Source organism: Biomphalaria glabrata, chromosome 2, assembly GCF_947242115.1.
Source record: "Biomphalaria glabrata chromosome 2, xgBioGlab47.1, whole genome shotgun sequence".
Taxonomy (NCBI): Eukaryota; Metazoa; Mollusca; class Gastropoda; family Planorbidae; genus Biomphalaria; species Biomphalaria glabrata.
This window is the reverse complement of record NC_074712.1, coordinates 49,100,896-49,121,888: the sequence shown is the minus strand read 5'-3', so window position 1 is coordinate 49,121,888 and position 20,993 is coordinate 49,100,896. Positions and strand designations below refer to the sequence as shown.

Genomic DNA, 20,993 nt, shown 5'->3' with positions numbered 1-20,993 from the left:
TGACAAAAATCTAAAACTGTTTGCTTAAATGTGTTAAAAATATGGTAAATAGTCACCTCCCTGACTAAATAGCCTCCCGTGTTTGTTACTAATAATAGTGAATAATTTAAAAAATGGTGTTTTTTTATAAAAAAAAAACTGCTTGCATAGTTGATTTTAAATTAAATTTTTTCTTTTTCAGAAAAGAAAAAAGTAGCTGTTGCATCAGAACTTTGAAATGTCTAAAATATCATGAAGTCAGATTTTCAAAATTTTTTCTAGTTTTTGAGATCTATATGGGATGGACTGATGGACGGACGGACAGACAGACCACAGAAAACTAATAACATCTGTTCCCCTTTTGGGGGCCGCTAAAACAGAAGACAGATAATATGAAAAGTGTTTCATTACCTGCACACCCAGAATGCCAAAAATGATGAAGAATGTACAACAGATGAGTACAATGTTGCCAATGGGACGGAGAGAAGAAAGTAATGTCTGTACAACTAATTTTAAGCCAGGAGCTCTGCTTATAACTCTGAAAATAGACAACAATAATGTATTAAAGTCATCATCTATTAAATTAGAAAAAAAAAAAAAATTATTAAAATGATTAATACCTAATTTACAACATAACTTCATATTATGTAGTGGAATATATTTTGTAAGTAATATTGTCAATATATATATTTGTATTTCTGCCACTTTACTTCATATAAAAAAGTAAATAAACCTTAAAGGTCTTAGAGTCCTCAAAAGTCTAAAGACTCTAAGAATGCCAAATATTTTGGGACTTGAGGAAGCTGTTATTGAGATGAAGATATCAATAAGAGATATAATGACCAGGAATCCATCCATCACATTCCAACCACTCTTGAAATAGGCATGCTTCCCAATAAAAAAACCTTTGGCAGTTACCTAAACATAGCATAAAAAATAAAAATATGTTATATTTAAAAGATTATGAAAAGTATGATCATGGTAGTTTAAATGAAAAATATAAATGATGTAAAAGCTATACAAGAAACTTATTAAAAAAAATAATTTAATTTAGAAAACTTTATGCACAAAAAGTTTAATTCACTATAGACTTAAGTTTTCACAAATAATGTCTTTTAAAATTTCAATAATAAAGTTCTTTTTTAGGACTTGTACTCAATAGTGAGTTTAGTATGTCTTACTTTACTTTACCATAGTTTTAAATTTCCACAAGTAATGTCTGAGATTTCACTACATAAGAGTTCATTGTCATTACATGTATTGCAAAGTGAGTTTAGTTTGTCTTAGTTTTAAATGACTTACTTTAATCAACATTTCAATGGTAAACACAAAAGTGAATACATAGTTTGTGTAAATTAGGAAATGCCTCTCCTGAAATGTACCAAAACAATAACATGAGAAACATGTTATTGAAACAATGAAATAATTAAAATTTGTTTATTTCATCTAATTCTAAATATAATATTAAAAATATTACTGAATGCAACAAACACATTTCAAGATGGAATTCCATCCTATTTTAACTATGAAATACATTAACGAAAGCAACTACTATGTTTTGTATACAAAATATCACCAGTGTTAATACAAACAGTCTGTCAAATTATTTTTTATAAGAATCAAAAAAACTCTTCATATGATAACTGCATGACAACAGACGATCATGTGACTCTTGACAATACATTGTTATGGTGCTATTTTTTTTTGGCTGCAGCATGTGTGTTGTTGGTAATTAAAGAAAAAATATAAGCATAGTACAAGAGAGTCAATGAATTGTAACATTCTAACTTGGTCATTTCAGATAGAAAAACTATCAAGAATAAGACTTTACACACTTAAAAATGAGTATATCTTATATAAATTGGTCTTTACTTTGAATGAATCATGCAAAGGATTAGCTACTAAATAAAAACTACATCAGATTGTAGAAGGAGACTCCAATAGATCTGTGGATAAAACTGTTCACTTCAGAGCTAGGAAAGTTTTTAGAGTCAGTTTGAAAAGTCTCCTTTTGAGATTAAGACTACTGAGCTCTCAAAATATCTTAGGAAGCATTCTTGTAACAATGCATACAAGTAGTAGACACAATCTTATAAGAGAGGAGTGGGAAAAAAAAAAAAAGCTTTTAGAGTGCAAGCATATTTGTTTACTAGTAAACTAGATTGTTATACAATTTAATATCTGTCCCTAACAAGGGAGAGAACATATTTATCTGCTTAAATTTTTACCTTTTGAATTAAAAAAGCTGAAGAGACATTATTTGCTAGGGTTAATCAATGGTTCTCAACACATTTTGGTTAGGAACCACTGAATAGAATGATTGCTTAAAATTGCTTCTAAAATTATCTTTATTACATGCAGTTCAAAGACAAAGTAGGCTTACAAATATTTTTCAAATCTTTATTTTGCACTCATGTATAATTTAAAGGAATGAACACTTTAACAAGTTCAAATATGACAAGGATTTCTGAATCATATACAAAAGGCCATGAATAACAATTTGAAAGTCAAGATTTCATTCATGCTCTGAATGGGAAATAAATCCATTATCTTTTTACCTCATAAGAAACCTGTGATAAAATACACACATAAAAATCATGTACATAATATTTGACAAAACAAGACATATGTATTTTTATATGATAATTTTTTTTTTCAAACTTCTGAATAATATATTTTTTGCCCAGTTCCAAATGTAAGAATTTTTTAAAGAAGATTTATATAAAAAAGAATTGATATTAACTAAAAAGGTTTGAGCATGAACTAATAATGTCTAATGTTTGAGTGAGCTTCAAAATAATTTCTTTTAAACTTACAACACTTTCAGGTGGAATGTCAGGACGTTCCATCGCAAGAGTGATACAGTTTAGAGCAATGAAGATGAGAACAGTGTTGTCGAACCATTTTCTTGAAATAAGGTGATGAGCAAGTTTTCTCAAGCTAAAAGAATAAAGTCAGAAAGTAAATGATAATTGGTCTACTTGATAATTTATCTGATTTTTTCCCCCATTCATAATTATATATGATTTAAATTGTTGGAAAAACTCTTTAATAATAAATAGCCCTGTTAAGCAACTGAAGTATTATTTGCATGTAAATCTATCTTATTTCAATTTAAATATGTAAATAAATTTCATTAAGGTTTTTGGAGTCATTAATGCCAACTATGTCAGGGCTAATTGTTATGAGAGGTTCATGTCAGCTGCTTTTGCATCTAATGTAAATAAGTAGTGTCCTATTTCATATTATGCCTAATGTAATAAAGCTAATCAGAGCTTAGCTTTTCTTTCAAATGAATTGCATTAAACAGATACAAATGTAAAGACTTACCTATTTTCATTGGATAATAGATAGAATGCATATTCATGCCTTTCCAGGAAACAACCTCTAGGTTCAGGGCACCATGAACAGTTCCATTCCTAAGTAAAAATACATTTTAGAGGTGTTAAAACAGCAGCTTTGTGAATAATGTTTTCCAAGTCATTAATTCTATACAGCTATTATCCAAAGAGTGTGATAGATGCTTTTATTATGACAAACATTCTTTTTAAAAAAATTGTAATTACTTTTTTAATATCGCTGAATATTTGCAACAAATTTTTTGACATAACATCAATTTCATGCGAATTTCTTTTAAGCCCTAATAAAAATATATCTAAACATGGCTGCTGATTAGCAAAGCACATTTTTTAGATAACAATAATAAAAAAGCATTGCACAATTTTGTATGGTATAGTATTAGTTATTTAAATGCTGTTATTAAATTAGAATACAATGACAATGAAACACAACAATTGAAATATTAAGACATAAAACATTAAGCCTACAGTTTTGTACTTTCTAATATTTGCTAATAGAAAAATACATTAAAAAAAAACATGTTAGAAAATTCTTAGTGGGTGTAGTTAAAAAATGACAGCTTACAGTTTCTTAGTGGGTGTAGTTAAAAAATGACAGCTTACAATTTCTTAGTGATTCTAGTTTAAAAATGACAGCTTACAGTTTCTTAGTGGGTCTAGTTTAAAAATGACAGCTTACAGTTTCATCTATAGCATCAGGGTCTGCCTCATCAGCTTCATTTTCTCTTCCCTCTTCTTTATCAAGTGCTATCTTCACATCTGGAAGGTCTACATAATTTTTATTGGATTTATCATCTTTTGAATTTCCACTTCCTAGAGAGTTGACTGTGCGATGACTGAGAAAGAAAGTGTTGAGAGGATTTGGACAAAAACATTTAGTTCAATGAGCAATTATTTTCCTGAATAAAATCTACATTCAAGTAATTCATAATAAAACAACAACATCTGATTACAATTATAAATAGGACAAAATATAGAAAATAAAAGTAACATTCTCAATATGTAGGTCTAATTATTAGCACACTATCGATAATCAATCTAATGCTGCAAGTTGACAAGATTATAACTGAACAGGCACGCTTCAGACTGAGATAGGGTTCAAGAGAAAGTTCAACATCATACAATAAAACTATATTAGAACCTCTAATACTAAGCTACCTGAGCTTTATACTTTCAAACTAACATACAGAAATGTTCAGAACCAAAGTAGGAATGAGACCAGTATTTATTTGCCTCTACCCTGTTCAATTAGAAACTTGAGTTTTCCAAAATTGGTGTGGTAGGGAAATAAAAAATGAGCTAACAGACTTGGTGATGTGTATTAATAATAGGCTACGTCAAAAGCAAATTAGAACATTTCTTAAATGAATAAGTTTGTAATAGGATTGAAAAATCAAGTGGGCTTCGTGAGAATTTCATAACGCATGTCAACAATGTAAACAGGGGTAATCCTACTACAAAGTCACATGAATTTCAGATTTATCACAGGCAACATCACCAAGAAAAAGGAAGAGAGCAGGTTAAAGAAATAATGGGAAGTTAACATCAAGGAATGGGAAGCGACAAAGCAGAAGGGAATTAAGAGAATTAAGAGAATTAATTGTGGTGCCCTTAAAGAAATAATAGATTTTGGGACAGGTAAAATGTATTTCTATATCAAGTTTTCAAAATAATATTTTTTTTTAAAGATTTATCTTAAATTAATAAGTTTGCAATAGTGCAAATATAGATCAATTTCTCCTTGATTAGATTGTTTCATAAATTAACTTAACTCATTATGATCAGTGGAAAAATTAAATTAATACGAAATATAAGAAATCCCATTCTCAACAGAACATGACAGTTCTAAGTGGGCATTGTAAGCAGTTAAAAGAATTTTAAGAATTCAGAGTGTCCTTAAATCAGAATGTAAAAATTAGAGAAGAAAAATAGAAAAACAGGTTAATTTATGTATTCGAATTTCATAATTATTTATTTACAAATTGAAATCACAAATTTATTGAAACATGCTGGTAAAAGTTTAAGAAATACAAAATGATGTTCTGCTGTATTTAATTTTCCAATTTTTTTTTTTGTACTTTAGAAATAAGAAAGTTGGCATGGGTGCAAAATAAGTATAAGTGATCTATGACACAATCTACATTTGCTTGTTTTACATGTTTCGGATGTTCCTTCAGAGTTGAAGATAATTACTTCCTAGTCCAAACCTCCCGCTGGAGGACAGGGGATGGGAGCGGGCAGGGTTTGATCTCGGGACCGTCAATAAATCTGAACGACATTCCACAGCACAAAAAGCACAACCAGGCATTGCTTATTGTTGTATACAGTATTACTTCTAAAATAAATGCAAAAAAATTACCTTGTAAAAGAATTTTGTCTACTAAGCTCAAAAGAATTACATATGCTTCTACCACTGCCAACTGAATTGTTTCTGCTCCAAGTGTGATGACTTTTGAAAGAGTTGCGAGGAGTTAATGCTCTTCCTTTCAATGAACTCTGTGGACTCAATGCTCGTTGGTTATTAAGTGGAGGGTGGCCATTGCAGTCACTGTTGAAAAGACATGGAATTATAATAATTAATCCATAATTTTTACCATTTACTCTATTAATTATTTTTTAATGATACTAGCTTAGTATCTAAAAATTGAAAGTGGTTTTTTGATATAATATTAACAGGCACATAAAAACAGATCAATGTAATTAGTCATTAGTCATTCCAGTGGTTCCAAAAAAAACAATGTTTTAGTACTATTACACCAATTTATATCCAAATTTTTTTTTACAGAATTTTCTATTTTTATTTTTTTTCATAATTGATAATTTTAAAATAATATAGCAGTGTGGTAAATTTTTGTTTAAAAATCATATAATATAAAAAAACAAAACAAACTAGTATAAATATATAAATATATATATGCTTTTGCTTTAGAACCTCTGGTATAACATAAAACCCATGCCATCCAACAATACAAACAAAAAATAATAAATAGCCAGACGGGACATAACAGACTCCACAACCAGACATGACAAAACAGACTCCACATCCAGACAGGATAGAACATTAGGTTAGTACCTGAAAACATATGTTACTGCATGTCTGTAATGAGAAAATGAAATCATGCTTTTAAAATCATGTTATTAATACAACATTCAGAATTAGTTATCTAGCTTATCAAGATACAAAATTATCCTTGATTATTATAAATTTTTTTGAAAAGGATGTTTTCTTTATACACCGCTATGAACTGGTATGAAATACTTTCTTAACAGCTTAAACAATATTCTGATAACAAATTTTGTTATTTACAACATTGTACAGTGAAAATGTCCCAAGAAATCTCTTAAAACTATTTTATTTAGGTTTTAGTTGTTAAACAAATTAATTATAACAAACAGGAAGAACTCAATACTGAGAATCAACCATAAGGTGCTAAGGGTTTGAAACATTATTAGGCATGATACTTGGGATTAATATTGTTCTTCTGGGTAGGCTACTATTGAGAAAATGGGTTAATGGATGATGAAAGTTATGTCAATATTTATTACATTACAATAGAGCAAAGTGCAATTATTAATAGAGGGAAAAAAATGGACAGAGAAAATTCTCAGTTATGGTTCTTTAAGAAAAAAAAAATACTATATCAGAAAATTTTTAAATAATTTCAAGTAAAAATTTAAATGAAAAATTTTGACAAATGTCAGTTTTACATTTATTTCAAAATAAAAACAATTTTAACCAAGATTCCCTTTTTTGAAAATCATACGTACACTTGTCAGTAAAAGCCTATCATATTTGTTAAATCAATATCATTGTAGAAACCTTGCCTTGAACACGACAATATATATATATATATATAGGTACTGATGTCATTTTTACTTTTCTGTGCAGCTGGCTAGAAGCCTATTTTTGTCCTCATATGACATTCCAAGGTAAGCAGTAATTACATTCTTTGGCATATCACAATATCTTTATGCTACATAGCCATATTATGTGTCAAGGTGATAATAAAGAAAAGTAAAATACCCCATTTTAGAGCCTGTTACCTATAGAGCACAATGACCAACCACTTTTACTTTCCCAAACTCAAGTCAGGTACCCATTCAAGTTTGAAGGACTCAGGGGCATCCTAAAAATCCCCAAAATTATAACTTTCAGTCTTCACCCAGAATTAAACATGGGACCTCTCAGTTTGGAAGCGAAGCACTTAACCACTCAACCACCACATCCCCAAGCTGATTGGCAGAAGTGTAAATAATTAATAACAATTAGTGCATTCTATTCTTATTGATGCCTAAATATTAGACTCTTGTTAAGACAGATTTTAAAACATTAAAAATCATTAAAATTGTGAAAACAGTTTAAATACAACAAAGATTGTTTATTTAGTTTCTATTTTACCCATGAGTGTTGACACTTGGTGTCCTAGGTGTACCAGCAGAATATGTTGGAGACTGAGAGTGACTGGAGGAGAACACATCATCTTCAACATCATCTGCACTGTCTGACAAGCTGTCAACCACAAGACTGGTTTTGTCACCTCGAAGGCGACGATTTCTGGCTCGCCAGCTGGCACTCCTCTGATGATGACTACCCCTACTGTTTGTTCGACGGAGACAAGGAGATGGTCTAGGTGATCCTCCACGAAAGCTTGGCTGTTGTGTTTTAAGAAAAATAAAACAATGTATAAGAAATGTGCAACAACCATCAAGTTATTATTACCCTGACATTGGATTTTGCTATCAAATTATGAGGAGATAACTATTTAGAATTAGGAAAATGTAAAAAAAACCTGTTAAGTTAGTGCCGTTTACCTAATAAATTTGCCAAAAAATGACATGCTACTTGATTGGTTTAACCAAGCTAAATTTTCAGGTGGGGTGGTGGTGAAGGAGTTGGTTGAATGCTTTGATTTCTTACATAAAGTTGCATTCTAAGGAAACTGATATAGCTGAATAGAGTAATGTAGAGAATCATAACGTAATGACTAGCTAGACTCTATTCCTGTATAATTATGGGAAGTGTGGTCGAGAGACTAAGTGCGCTTGAACTTGGCTTGGCTAATTAGAAGGGGGCTCGAGGTTTGACACCCGACTCGGGCAGAGTTGTGTTTACTGAGCACCTAAAGGCAGCACGGAAAACCAACTCCTAGATACCCCCCCACTGGTCCACAATTGGGATTGGACCAAAAGCACTCTGAGCATGCTATAAGCATGAAAGTAGCGCTACATAAAAGCTATAATAATAATAAAAATAACTTTTATTTTTTACAAAGGTCATTACATTTTTTGAAGAGTAATGTCAGAGAAAAACTTTATGTACAGAAATTAAATGACATTGTTTCCGCCTGATTATCAAGTAACAAATGTTTGGAATTGTTAAATTTGATCATAATTCAGATGAAAAGCAATAAATGTGGGACAAAATTAAAATAAATCTCAATATACTCTAATGGCAGACATAATGACTAATCCATGTTTTCAGTTAAAAACAACTACCATTCGCTGGAGTTTTTAAAGAAGAGTTTTTATAGAAGACAAACCAGATATAATAAAACTGAACTTACAGACTTATCGCTGTCCACAGACAGGGTTGATTTCAAGGCACTCCTTTTGACAGACACAGACAGTTTATTGTTGGTATCTTTAATGGCATTTTCATTTGGTGATCCTTGTGGAGTTGCCATGGGCGTGGCAGCTGTATGGGTTATGAGGGGAGGGTTTAGTGGGCCATCACTGGATGTGAAACCATGGTTAGGAGGTGGACTCTCAGTTTTGATTATTGGGGCAGAGGATGGGGGCAGGGCTAACATTTTTTTTTCTGAAAAATAAATTAATTTTGAACACTTTACTTATATTTTGAAACAGAAAACAATAGAAATACAGTCTAATCCAGATAGTTGCAACATGTAACTATTAATTGATTTCAAGCAACATATTTTGTGTATGTACATGGCATATGGTATGCTACATCATGTCTGTGTGGGTGTGCCTGGCTAGGGGCAGAAATCAACCAAATCACACATCTTCCAACCCCCCCTCTCTCTCACAGTTGAGCACACACCAGATAATATACACCGTGTTGTAATCACCATCACTTGCTCTATAGCTATTTTAATAAGTTCATTGTCAATATCTTCAAGTCCAAAATCTTTGATGAGAAATTTCTTACAACAAAATTAAACTCAACATTATTTAGTTCTTTGCATTGTTGAAGTGTACTTCTAAGTCCCTCTATATTTTCTACAAATATTTAATAGTCAATCACTGGGGGTTTGGTGGCTGAGTGGTAAAATGCTTGGATTATGAAGCGAGGGGTCTCCGATTCAAATCTTGGTGAAGATTGCGATTTTAAACTTCAGGATTTTTAGGACACCCAAGTTCATGCAACTCTAATGGCTACTAGACATTGGATGGGGAAAGCAAAGGTAGTTGGTCGTTATGTTGGCCACATAACACCCTTGTTAACTGTTGGTCATAGAATCAGATGACCTATACATCATCCCAAGGTCTGAAAGGGAAACATTACTTACTTTAAATTACTTTAGCTAGTTAAAACATTCTGATACCTTTTTCTTTGTTATTTTTGACATCCAAATCGACAGAGTTAAGGCAGCTTTTTGTACTTTGAACATCATCTATGTTGTTATTTTCAGCCAGACGCTGCTTCTCTTTTTCTTCTTCATCTTCTTCATCTTTGTCAGCTGCATCAGTCTCTTTTATTTTCTCCTTTTTCTTTTCTTCATCCTTAATTAATAAATGGTTGAAATTTATTGATTGCCCTATGTATTATAGCATTGTAAAATTACATGGATAAGTAATTTGGAAGATAAAAAAGATAAAAAGTAATTCTTGTTAATAAAGGAAATGTATTTATTAGAAAATAAACTTTCAATATTGATTGCATTGTTGAAAGCAACAATAGTTTACAATGCTATATTACTGACCTCTGACTTTGAGTCCTGTGTCTATAAATGTCACTATTTAGCACTAGCATTGAAATGTTATTGGCTACATTATAATATTGCTTTAAAACAGTGAAAGAAACATCATTTGATATCTACAAACCTCTGTGGAAAAACCCTCTACTAAGATGGCGACTAGAAGATTAAACAACACATAGTTTCCGAATGTCATGAGGGCGACAAAGTACAGAGAAGCCCAGGTTGATGTTTTGGCCATGCCATTGTAGAGGACTGTATTCCAGTCTTCTTGTGTCAACACCTATGTTTGTAATGTTTTAGTATAAAAGAAAATTGTTTTAAAATGTTTTCAATAACAAATAAAACAACTAGAACTAAAATGGTGTATTAAAATATCTTAATTATACATTTATATTCTTTTAAATTACTAGCTTACAATTTTTAAAACCTTTGCTAAAGATAATTTTAATGACGGTCAAATTTAAAGTTTAAAAGTCCATGATCTGTATAAACTGTAACGCATTTCATATATATATACATACAAATTTATAATTCAGCTACTATTTTTTTTAAATAAAATTATAGGATTATTACTTTAATTTTTTAGCATTAAGTAAATAAATTGGATGCAGTATATTGTATGCAAGCTCCAAACATGCTCTAAGCATGCATAACTGGGATGTACAGACGGCTTCACTAGGAATTGGGAATTTAAAAATGCAGTCTTAACAGTCACTTGCTCAAAATCAAAATGATTTTGTCTTCCGATATTTTTAAACAATAATAGTGTGTAATTAAGTTATAAACAAACAATTTAAAATAGTTTACATGTATAGATTATGTTCTTAAAAGCCATGTTATGTTAAATTTAATAAAAAATGTTTCGAGTTAAAATTTGCCATAAGCAGACACAATTTTATAAATTAAATTAATTAAAAAGCAAATTATTTATGAGATAAGCAAAAAATAAGTTAAATAAGGCTATTGTCATGTCTATAATTCCAGCCCTACCTGACCCATTATTCAATCTAATAGATACATATACATTTTTGATAACGTAGAAAACCATCAGTTTAGAAAACAAAAGACATCAGTGCTAGAATGTTGGCTTGCATTTCAAGATGCTAGGTGTGATTAAGTGAAAGCAGGTGTACATAGGTAAGGAGATAATTGTCTAATCAATTTTAGTTAATTAATTTAGCACATTAATTGCTGTTACTTTTTTATAACAAAATGTACACGCAAATAATAATTTACAGTCTCTCAAACATTACTAGTAAAATGGCCAATGTTCAATTCACCCTTTGAAAAGAATTCTACACAAAAAATAAAACCCTTAGATTTAGACATAATAGGTCACAAAATGAAAAACAAAATTTGTTGTGATAACTCCAGTGTATTTAGATTAGTCTTACATAATGTAATTTATCATATTGACTAATTATGAACTTAAATTTGATGAATTATGAGAGAAGAAATGTTAATTGTAATTTTAATAATATATGTATACATTTAGATGTATAATGTACAATATATATGTATTTGGAATATAGTATAAGAATTGATGTGAATATTTTTTTTGTCTGCAACTAGATCTACTTAACCTAAAAAAAAATGAAAAATGAAAAAATAAAAAAAAAGGGATAACTTCAATTCACAAAGTAAAACAGTTTTGACTAAAATGAAAGCAAGCGTATGGATGGTGTTCAGGTGAAAAATCACAGAAAAAATGAGAAAAACATGACAAAAAAATCAAACCAAAGGGTGTTTAGAAATGTGAAGCAAAATAGTGTTTTCATCTTCTGCTACTTTCAAAAACAAACTTGTCAAGTGATTTATCCAATGTCTTTTGACTCAAAAAATCTCCATATTACAAATATCTTTATTTAATTTAGTAAATTACTTTTGTTGTGGTCAATTTCGCATTAGTTTTCATTTTCAAAGACCAACAAATCAAACAAATGACTTAAAATTATTGTTTTAAAGGCATAACATTTTTTAACAAAAAGAAAAAGCAAATATTTATTCATTTACTGCTAGCTTTGGGCTTTAACCTTTGACATTGTCAGCTATAGTTGTAAAGTAAGAAGCAAAACTTTGTTTTTATTCACTGCAACTGAATTTGATTTGCAACATTTGAAAAAAAAATGGATATGATACAAATGCTATAGGAATGAGGAAAAGGACATTTTTGGATAAACTTTAAATACCTGAAATACAGTTACCAATGACCATAAGAGATTGTCAAAATTGGCACGGTCACACTTGCATAATGAAGCATTACAACGCTCCTTGCAGGAGCAAGCGGTCCCATCTTCCATCTCACAGAATGAGCCCCCAAATAGGTTCATTCCCAGAATACTGCATGCAAAGTGGGTCATCAACAGAAGTAGTTAAAGGTAGATAATTTTCATGTGATGTTCATGTTGAAATACATGTACTGTTGTGAGTGTGATTTGTTAGGAATATTCATACAGATGATATGTATGTTTTTTTTTCATTAATGTAGCCCTTTGCGAATATTGAAAAAAAATATGAATATGAATCAAACAGTGTTGAATTGAAATCAAATTAAGCAGTTGAAAAATTGTGAATATAGACATTATTCACAAACATGTTTAGCAGCAATCCAGGCTGCATTAATTTAATAAAATTTGGAAATACAATTAATCTTGGGAGCCCAGCACACCTGACTGTACAGTCCAATCAAAAACAAACCTACATTTATGTCTATGGTTATGGAAGTTGATATTGTCATTCAGAACATTGAAGACAAGCCCATACAATAACTAGCTTGAAATTCTTTACTCATTACAAAGAAGATGTGAAACGTTATTATTTCAAGTGGAAAAAATGTTTTATTCACACAGGGCTAACTATTGGTGGTGCTCATATTTTAAGATTGTATATAAATAAATCATGCACTTCTTTGGTTTTGTACATGTCTGAGCCTAAGAACATTGGGCTGGTTGAGAATGGCTGACATTCAAGTTCAGCATATTCCAAGTAAATGACAAGAAAATATGAATTTGTTTTGTATGTGCATGTCTTTTTTTTAAAGTTGATTGTGATAAATTGAGACATTCGAAAAAAATATCTAAATTTCACATGAAACTTGATTATCAAGGACCAAATTCATATGCATGGCTGATTCAGCAGACTTGAAATTAAAGAGTTTTTTTTTGTTCCACATCTGCCCAAATTTGATTGCTAAATAGATTGCATTGAAGATTGCAGATGAACCTGGCCCAAATTAAATGAAATGATGAGAGTGAACATGTCATTTTTTGTCTACTGTACATGGACAAATTGAGATGAAAGCATTGACATACAAGTACTTCATCAGAGATGCACTAAAGCTTTTGAGGTCATATAGAATAATTTAGTTGGACTGAAGGTTGAGCATTTATAAGTAGTAAAGGTTAATCTCTGTGGATTAGTACTGGGTGATCAAGGATAATGCCAGGGTGATAATAAGATATCTTTAAGTACTTTAACAGAATTTCACTTAGCTAAAGGTCTATTAAAGTACTAAATGATAATTCTATAATTAAAAAAAAAAGAGCCAGAGAAATTCACTAAGAAAACTTAGGAAAAAAAAAGAATAAATAAAGAAACATAGTAGCACTATTTTGCTTGGTTTACACAAGAGCTACAGGACAAAGTTGAACAAAATGTTATAAAAAAAAAAGCTAACTATTATTTTTTTAATCTAGTGATGGTTTGAAAAGTATAATATTGCTCATTCTATGTATATGTTAAAAAAAATTATAGTTAATTATTTTCTGACTTAAGAACTAAGAATTAAAGTTATTTCAGTTATTCTGATCCAGTGAAAACAAGATACTACATTGAAAATTGACATTCAGCTTAGGAAGCAATATTGCAGTAGAAATTTAACGATTACACACTGAGACACGTTGTATACAATTATTGACATTAATCTGTTTATTCAAAAGAACAAGATACTATAGGCTGCAAGTGTTATAGCTAATTTTTTTTTTTTTTTTATATTGATACGTATTGTATCCTAAAAACAACATAAAAAGTGAAATATCCTTATTTTTTTTGTTCAAAATGAAACTATAACCATCACAGCAAACGATGTTGATGACATGCAGCCAGCATTGTACAAAGTATTCTTCGGTATGAGAGCACAATAAAGGTTAAACCACTATTTGGGACGGATGAGATCCACTAGACTACATATTGGACACGCCAGGCTACAGCGAGGTAAAAGGCAAGGGACCTAAGTGGCCAGAACCTGCCACTGGGATACCTGAAAGACAGTGATAATAGCCCACAGCAGCGAATCAAAGTTCTTGCGATCACATTTACGACTTCCATCTTCTAGTCTTCTACAGAATTTACAGCCAAATAAATTCATTCCAAGAATGCTGGAAGGTTTTCAAGAAGGAGAAGGAGAGAAGATTAAGGGAAACAACATTTCATTTTCTGATCTAGTCATTGCTAATAATAGCTTCTCTGTATATCTCTATATGACCTTTTAACCTAAGCTAAACATTAAAAATGCATCTTTCCAAAAAAAGAACAAATCATACATGATTAAATTATTTCCTTAAATAAACATAAATGTATGTATATAGATACCAACCTGAATATAAACATAAATAAAACTAACAGAGCAAAAAATGTTGCTACATTGTCCATGGTGCGTAGCATGACCACCAGCTGTCTCCTTAAGGCGGGCATAAAGCGTACCAATTTTAGAATTCTCAAAAGACGGAATGTTCGAAGTACAGATAGACCACTGGCCCCATTCTCACCTGGCTGGGCCAATTCAACAATACTGTAATGAAAAATATGTTAAAAAAAAATCCATCATCAAAAAATATGGTGAGTAGTAAAAAACAACTAAGAAAACATCTAGCCATAGAAACACACTAAAATCATCAAAGAAATGAAAACCATTACTGATGTAACCAAATAATTCATAAACAAATATGTGTGGTAAAAAAAAATAACCATGAAAACCTCTAACCTGAGTATCACAATAAAACCATCGAAGACATTAAAACCATTACTGATGTAACCAAATAATCCATAAGCAAAGATCTTGAATGTCATCTCAGTGCCAAACATAACACAAAACACAATATTGCTGTATTCCAACACAATAGTTAACTCTTCAGGCTAAAACACAAAATTATAGACAGGTCTGTAAATGTAACTGTCTGAAGTGCAGAATCTTATAAAGTTACACATTTATAAGATATACAAGAGTAGCGCCTATTTCTACCTTTAGCCAATAAAAATTCAATTTTTCTTCTTTTTTTTTTATGTTCTAAATTATATGCAGATTAGAAAAAAAAAGGTGAGAAACATAAAATATTTAATCATTTAATTTTTATTTTGTAAATATAAAATAATGGAAGTACTTAAAACAAAGTACCTGATTGTGATATTCAACTCCCATGCTAAGCGTGTTCAGAAGAATTGCTACAAGTATACTTCTTTGGAAAAAATTGCTCTCAACAAAATATTTTAGTCTTTTCTGCATACCATTGAGCAACTCTGAAATTTATTTCAACATATTTATTGACATGTATTGTATTACCAAGATACAATATTTTACTTACATTTGTATTAAATATTAAAATAGAACTATTTGTGAAAAACTACAACTAGAAAATTATCAAATTTATGCTTGACTATTTCACAGATCTGGATAAATGTAATACAAAAAAAAGAAAGTTTGATTTAAATTTAAGTTTGATATCAGTAAAGGAATAAGTTATTTGCTAGTAAATTTGGCCTAAAGCCTTTGTGAAGCTGTTTACAAAGAATGAAAAAAAAATGTCTCTTGTTTATTAAGGATTATTATAATGAAAGACTAAGTATGTGTTTCATGCTTACATGAACCAGTTAAATTAGAGATGGTTATTCAGCATGAACAATTGGTTTAATTTAAACTTTAACAATTAACTAAAAGACAAACACAAATACTACAGGGCCGTGCACATATAATGTAATGCAAAGACCTTGAAGAGCATGGCAACAACTCATATACTCCAGCTTTTTTTTTAAATTGTAGTTGAATAGGGGGAAGGATAGATTAGAAAGTAATAGTTTATATGTAGTCAACGAAAGTTACAATCCAGATTTTATTTTTGCTCAAACCATAGTTTTCAAGTATGCTAACTTAATGTTTACAAACTATTATTTTTGATAGGAGAAAGTCATTGGAGTCAGATTAAAGAAAAGTGTATCATTTTATTTAGATATACAGAAAAAGAAGTGAGAAATGTATTTGATCAGTCTGAAACAGAAGTTCTGTTTTTTGCCTATTTTCACTCTAAGTTTTTCTTGAAAGTAAATCAATCTTCTGCTGTCTTTCTTAAGTTCTCTTTTATGCCAGATAAGGTGAGAAGGTATTTAATGCATGGATGGCTGCCTGGTCATGTGGTATGAGCTTTGGATTATTGTTCCATAGTCTTTATGGTTCTGGGTTTAAACCCTGCCTGCCCCCAATTCACCCTCATCCTGTGGGAGTTTTAAGCTGACATAATTATCTTCAAATCTGAAGAAACATCCAAAACATAAACCTTTTATTCAAAGCATCATATTTTTTAGGAGGGGATTGCTGATTTATTAAGTTGTCAAAGAAATGGAAGAACCTTTGCTGATTTACAGTCTGACAAATGGCTGCAAATTTCAAAACCTTACAAGCATACACTTATAGCCAACTGGTGGAAAAAACATGGCAGTCAGACAATACAAAACTATTTTCTTATCAATTTTTTTTGGCACACTTGAAATTTGGAGAAATGTGGAGGTACTGATTGCCCCAAGATAATATGATGATGAGTTTATTGAGCTACAAAAGACAGAAAATAAGAATTTCATTTTAATAACTGTCACTTCAAACTTCCATGCTAAGATTAAAATGAAGATTGTAGATGATTTGGGGTGAAATATAAGACAGCATCAGAAGACAAGAACAGTGACAAAGTAAGATGTCATTAATAAGATAGTGCTAGAGACAACACAGGAAACATAAAAATGCATTCATATTTGTGGCTGCTGGTTCATGAGTAACAATTGGTAGTCTTATTATTGCATTAGAAAATAGCTAACTGTTCAGGACTCTCAAACTGAAAAGAAATCTCAAAGACTTTTATTAATTAATTGAAAGAACTAGGCCTACAATTTATTCTTTTTAACTTCTAAGAGCTAGTTCAGTTTAGAGCTTGTAGCCCCCCCCCCCCTTTTAACATAAATCTACTCAATATGACCCTCAGTTTCTATACTTAACAATTTTTTGAGTTATTCATAATAATAAATGGAGTTCTTAAACAGCCTGGTAATTGTTTGCTATTGTTTGTATGTTCATGCATGGGTGTGTGCTGCACACCAAAATCTTGCCCTTTTTCCTGAATCATGTCCAGTCTAGCAATATGTGACTTGCTCAGATAATAGGCCAAAATGATTTAATCCCAGTGTAAGGGTTAGGCCTATTATGTAATTTAAACAACTGATTTCTTTATGTTAGACGTAAAAGCTTGACAGTATACATTTTTAAAAGTATTTTATTTTTAAGTCATCTTTATAATACTCCTAATGATGTTATTTCAAGCTCATTCTTCCAATTACTCAAATGCGTTTTAATATTAGATCTATAGAATCAGCAATGTTAAATCAATAATTAAAGGAGGCCTATTAATAAATTTCAACTATGTTTTAAGTGAACAAACATGCAACTATAGCACACATTTAATAGGTTATAATATAGGCCTATATATATATATATATTTTTCTTTCTATATTGACAAATACAATCTAGAATCTAGCTAATATGAAGAGCATCCAGGTAACTAGCAGCCTGAGCAAAAACCAAATACACTATCTTTGAACTCTATATAGTTGTTTAAAAAATGGTATATATAAGGTATGCATAAATATAGGTCGACAACTGGACATAAGCCTACGTAGAATATTAAGAGGAACAAGAGAAGCATTTAGATCTAGCTGAGGAAAAATTAGTTGTCACAGCAGGAATGATCAGAAAATCTAAATTTCATTCTTCATGCAAAGGAAGGCAGGCGATGGGTTTCTATAAGAAATAAAAAGTAAATGATAGTATAGCAGAAACTGCCACAGATATGCTGACAATTTAGTGAATTTTCTCAGCTCATGTAAAAAGACATTTATCAAGTATGCTCACATATGTTCATATTATATAGAAAATAATTTTAGCATTAAGACCTGCCTATTTTGATGGTAATAAACTAGTCTAATTTTTTATTTATTTAAAAGAGAGTGAAATAATGAGACATATATATACAACTGAAGACTGAAACTATGTATACTTCACCTAGTTTTTGTGTCTAAATCAACTCTCCTAAACACTTTTGGAGCTAATTTTTAATTTTTTTTAAATCTGGTTTTCAAGGTGATGCCACACATAAAACTGCCAACAGTATAAAAAGTCTTCTAAAAAATATTGTTTCAAATAGTATCAAGAATGTTAGCCTAAAAATTGTTTTTAAAAGTAGATATATATAGTTTATTTTGTTTTTATGAATTTAAAAGTATTTTAGGTATAAGATATTCTTTAATTTTTCACCAGTTTTTTGATTTATTCTAGCTATACTATTATGCACATTTTTTCTAAAATCTTTAAGAAAAGTTTTTTTCAAAATAAATCAATTATGTTATTATTACTAAATACATATTCACAAGTTTTCTTTCTTTTGTTTGTACAACAGCTTAGTTATATACTCATTTAACCTTGATATTAGAAAAAAAAAAGACAGAAAATATTAATTAGTTCTACTGCCCCACAATTTATTCAAATACTTTATTCTGCCCTTAAAATAAGTCTAGGAGAGTTGAGCCTAGACATCACAAGACATGACCGTGGCATGTTTGTGGCAGCTAAACAGGAATAAGTAACAGCCAGGAAAGTCAAACTATACCACATAGATTACTTGATCTGAAGGATACTCCCGAATCATCTTTACTGATGTCCAGCTCTGAGTCAGCCACATCACCCCCAGCAATGATTATGGCTGTGGGATTAAAGGATGATGTGCTATGAGGGCCTGATACCTCCTTGTCCCCAGCGCACAATACACCACTTCCTGCACAACTGGCTATGTCTTGATCAACCTGAGATTGACCTGACCCAAGCTGCAGTACTTCTGGGTCACTCTGCATAGACATTTGAGTTGTTAGATGCTTATCACCTACAATATCCATCAGAAGATTATCAGCAAAGAGACCTGAAGGAATATGTCAACTGTTATTATACAGTGATAAAGAAACAAAAATTATTAAAAATATAGAACTTGCTGCATCTTATCTTATAAATTACTTCAAAAGAGAAGATATTTACATCCTAGGTGTATAAATAAATAAAATTTTATTTAATAAAGAAGGAATGTGAAAGCAAGTTAAATGAAACAAAAATTGCTTTACATATTAATTATTTCTTATAAGAAGTGCTTAAATGTAAATAATGAAAATAAGTATTAAGAGTTTATGTAATAATAAAAATAAATGATAGTAAAAAAACCCAATAATATACAAAATTTGAATATGTGTTTATATTTCATTGTAGATGGAACTTTAAGAGGAAATAAAAGATAAATGAAAATGTTAAATGAAAATGTTTTCATAAATATTTGAAGGTTGAATTTATAAAAAAAAATATATATGGTAACAACATATACAATGAGAAAGAAAATGCAAATTCTTTTAGTGCCATGCACTGATTGAAAGTTTAAAAAAATAAGGGAAAAAATGTACATAATATGATTAAATGATGGTGAGTGGTTACCATAGCAAAGAATAAACCAATGTCATATTGATTTATGATGCATGTTAAATAAGAAGTCTGACACAAAATGAAAAACAAAAATACTCCCCAGGGGTGGTGGCAGTGCTTGCTGTTGTACTTCAAATAAAATAATGAAATGAATTCTTTCAAAACTCTGGGTTAAGGTTATGTTTAGTAACAGATCAACTCAGCTAAATGCACATGCACATCTCTAATGAAAATGTATTTTCTTACAAAACTATTTTTTTTTGTTTAGTATTTTCAATAAAATTTATATCAATTCTGATACTACAGCAAAACCAATTTGTGCTGAAAATAAATGACATGCATTAAATAGGATATATGATAAGTTTCTAACTAAAAAAAGCGTTATAAAAATGACACACAATATGATCACTATTTCCTCCAAAGTTTTAACATTTAAAAAATTTGGTTTCAAAATCAATTTTTTAAAATAAATAAACTGGGCTTCTGAAAAAAAAAAAAAGAAACTTAAAAGCCAGAAGTAAAAGAATAAAACAAAATAAAAAAAAAAAAAGTATATTAATAATTTTAATGTTAAGGAAATAAAGTTTAAATACAATTTTAATTTGTGTGTTTATAAATGAAGAATAGCAATATATTACAATTTCAACAGTATTTTTTAAACTGCTATAAACAATCAAACCCTTTTCAAAGTAGAAGTAATTTTGTTTCACTCTCAAATGATCTGTTTTATAATAGAATGCTTTAAATGAGACACAGTGCTTCACTTTACATTCTAAACATGTATACATGTGAAATCTAGAGACAAATATCTATTAATAGAGCTGAATGCCACCACCCCATATAAACAACAACATCTTCATTACTTTGTTTTACAAAACAATAAATAAAATTCAGAATGCAGGACTAAAAAGAGTTTACTGACACAAACATCAAACAAACAAAAAA

The 20,993-nt window shown here is 30.2% G+C and overlaps 1 protein-coding gene across 10 annotated transcripts in view; it reads right to left on the bottom strand.

Moving 5' to 3' along the window:
- Window positions 1-20,993, bottom strand: part of LOC106079304 (voltage-dependent T-type calcium channel subunit alpha-1G-like) — an 89,041-nt gene that overhangs the window by 26,405 nt on the left and 41,643 nt on the right. For 5 of the 10 annotated variants that reach the window (XM_013240560.2, XM_056021064.1, XM_013240979.2 and 2 more), the window contains 17 exons: window positions 19,198-19,503; window positions 15,672-15,793; window positions 15,261-15,412; window positions 14,874-15,068; window positions 12,469-12,619; window positions 10,404-10,559; window positions 9,905-10,082; window positions 8,903-9,156; window positions 7,738-7,991; window positions 6,412-6,435; window positions 5,698-5,886; window positions 4,018-4,174; window positions 3,310-3,398; window positions 2,796-2,919; window positions 1,282-1,350; window positions 713-897; window positions 391-517 (listed from right to left, as the gene is read on the bottom strand). In XM_013240560.2, the coding sequence (XP_013096014.2) occupies window positions 391-517; window positions 713-897; window positions 1,282-1,350; window positions 2,796-2,919; window positions 3,310-3,398; window positions 4,018-4,174; window positions 5,698-5,886; window positions 6,412-6,435; window positions 7,738-7,991; window positions 8,903-9,156; window positions 9,905-10,082; window positions 10,404-10,559; window positions 12,469-12,619; window positions 14,874-15,068; window positions 15,261-15,412; window positions 15,672-15,793; window positions 19,198-19,503 (2,732 nt within the window). Of the gene's footprint in view, window positions 1-390; window positions 518-712; window positions 898-1,281; window positions 1,351-2,795; window positions 2,920-3,309; window positions 3,399-4,017; window positions 4,175-5,697; window positions 5,887-6,411; window positions 6,436-7,737; window positions 7,992-8,902; window positions 9,157-9,904; window positions 10,083-10,403; window positions 10,560-12,468; window positions 12,620-14,537; window positions 14,656-14,873; window positions 15,069-15,260; window positions 15,413-15,671; window positions 15,794-19,197; window positions 19,504-20,993 lie in introns of all 10 variants that reach the window. The other 5 variants (XM_056021063.1, XM_056021067.1, XM_056021068.1 and 2 more) reach the window with 3 other exon arrangements.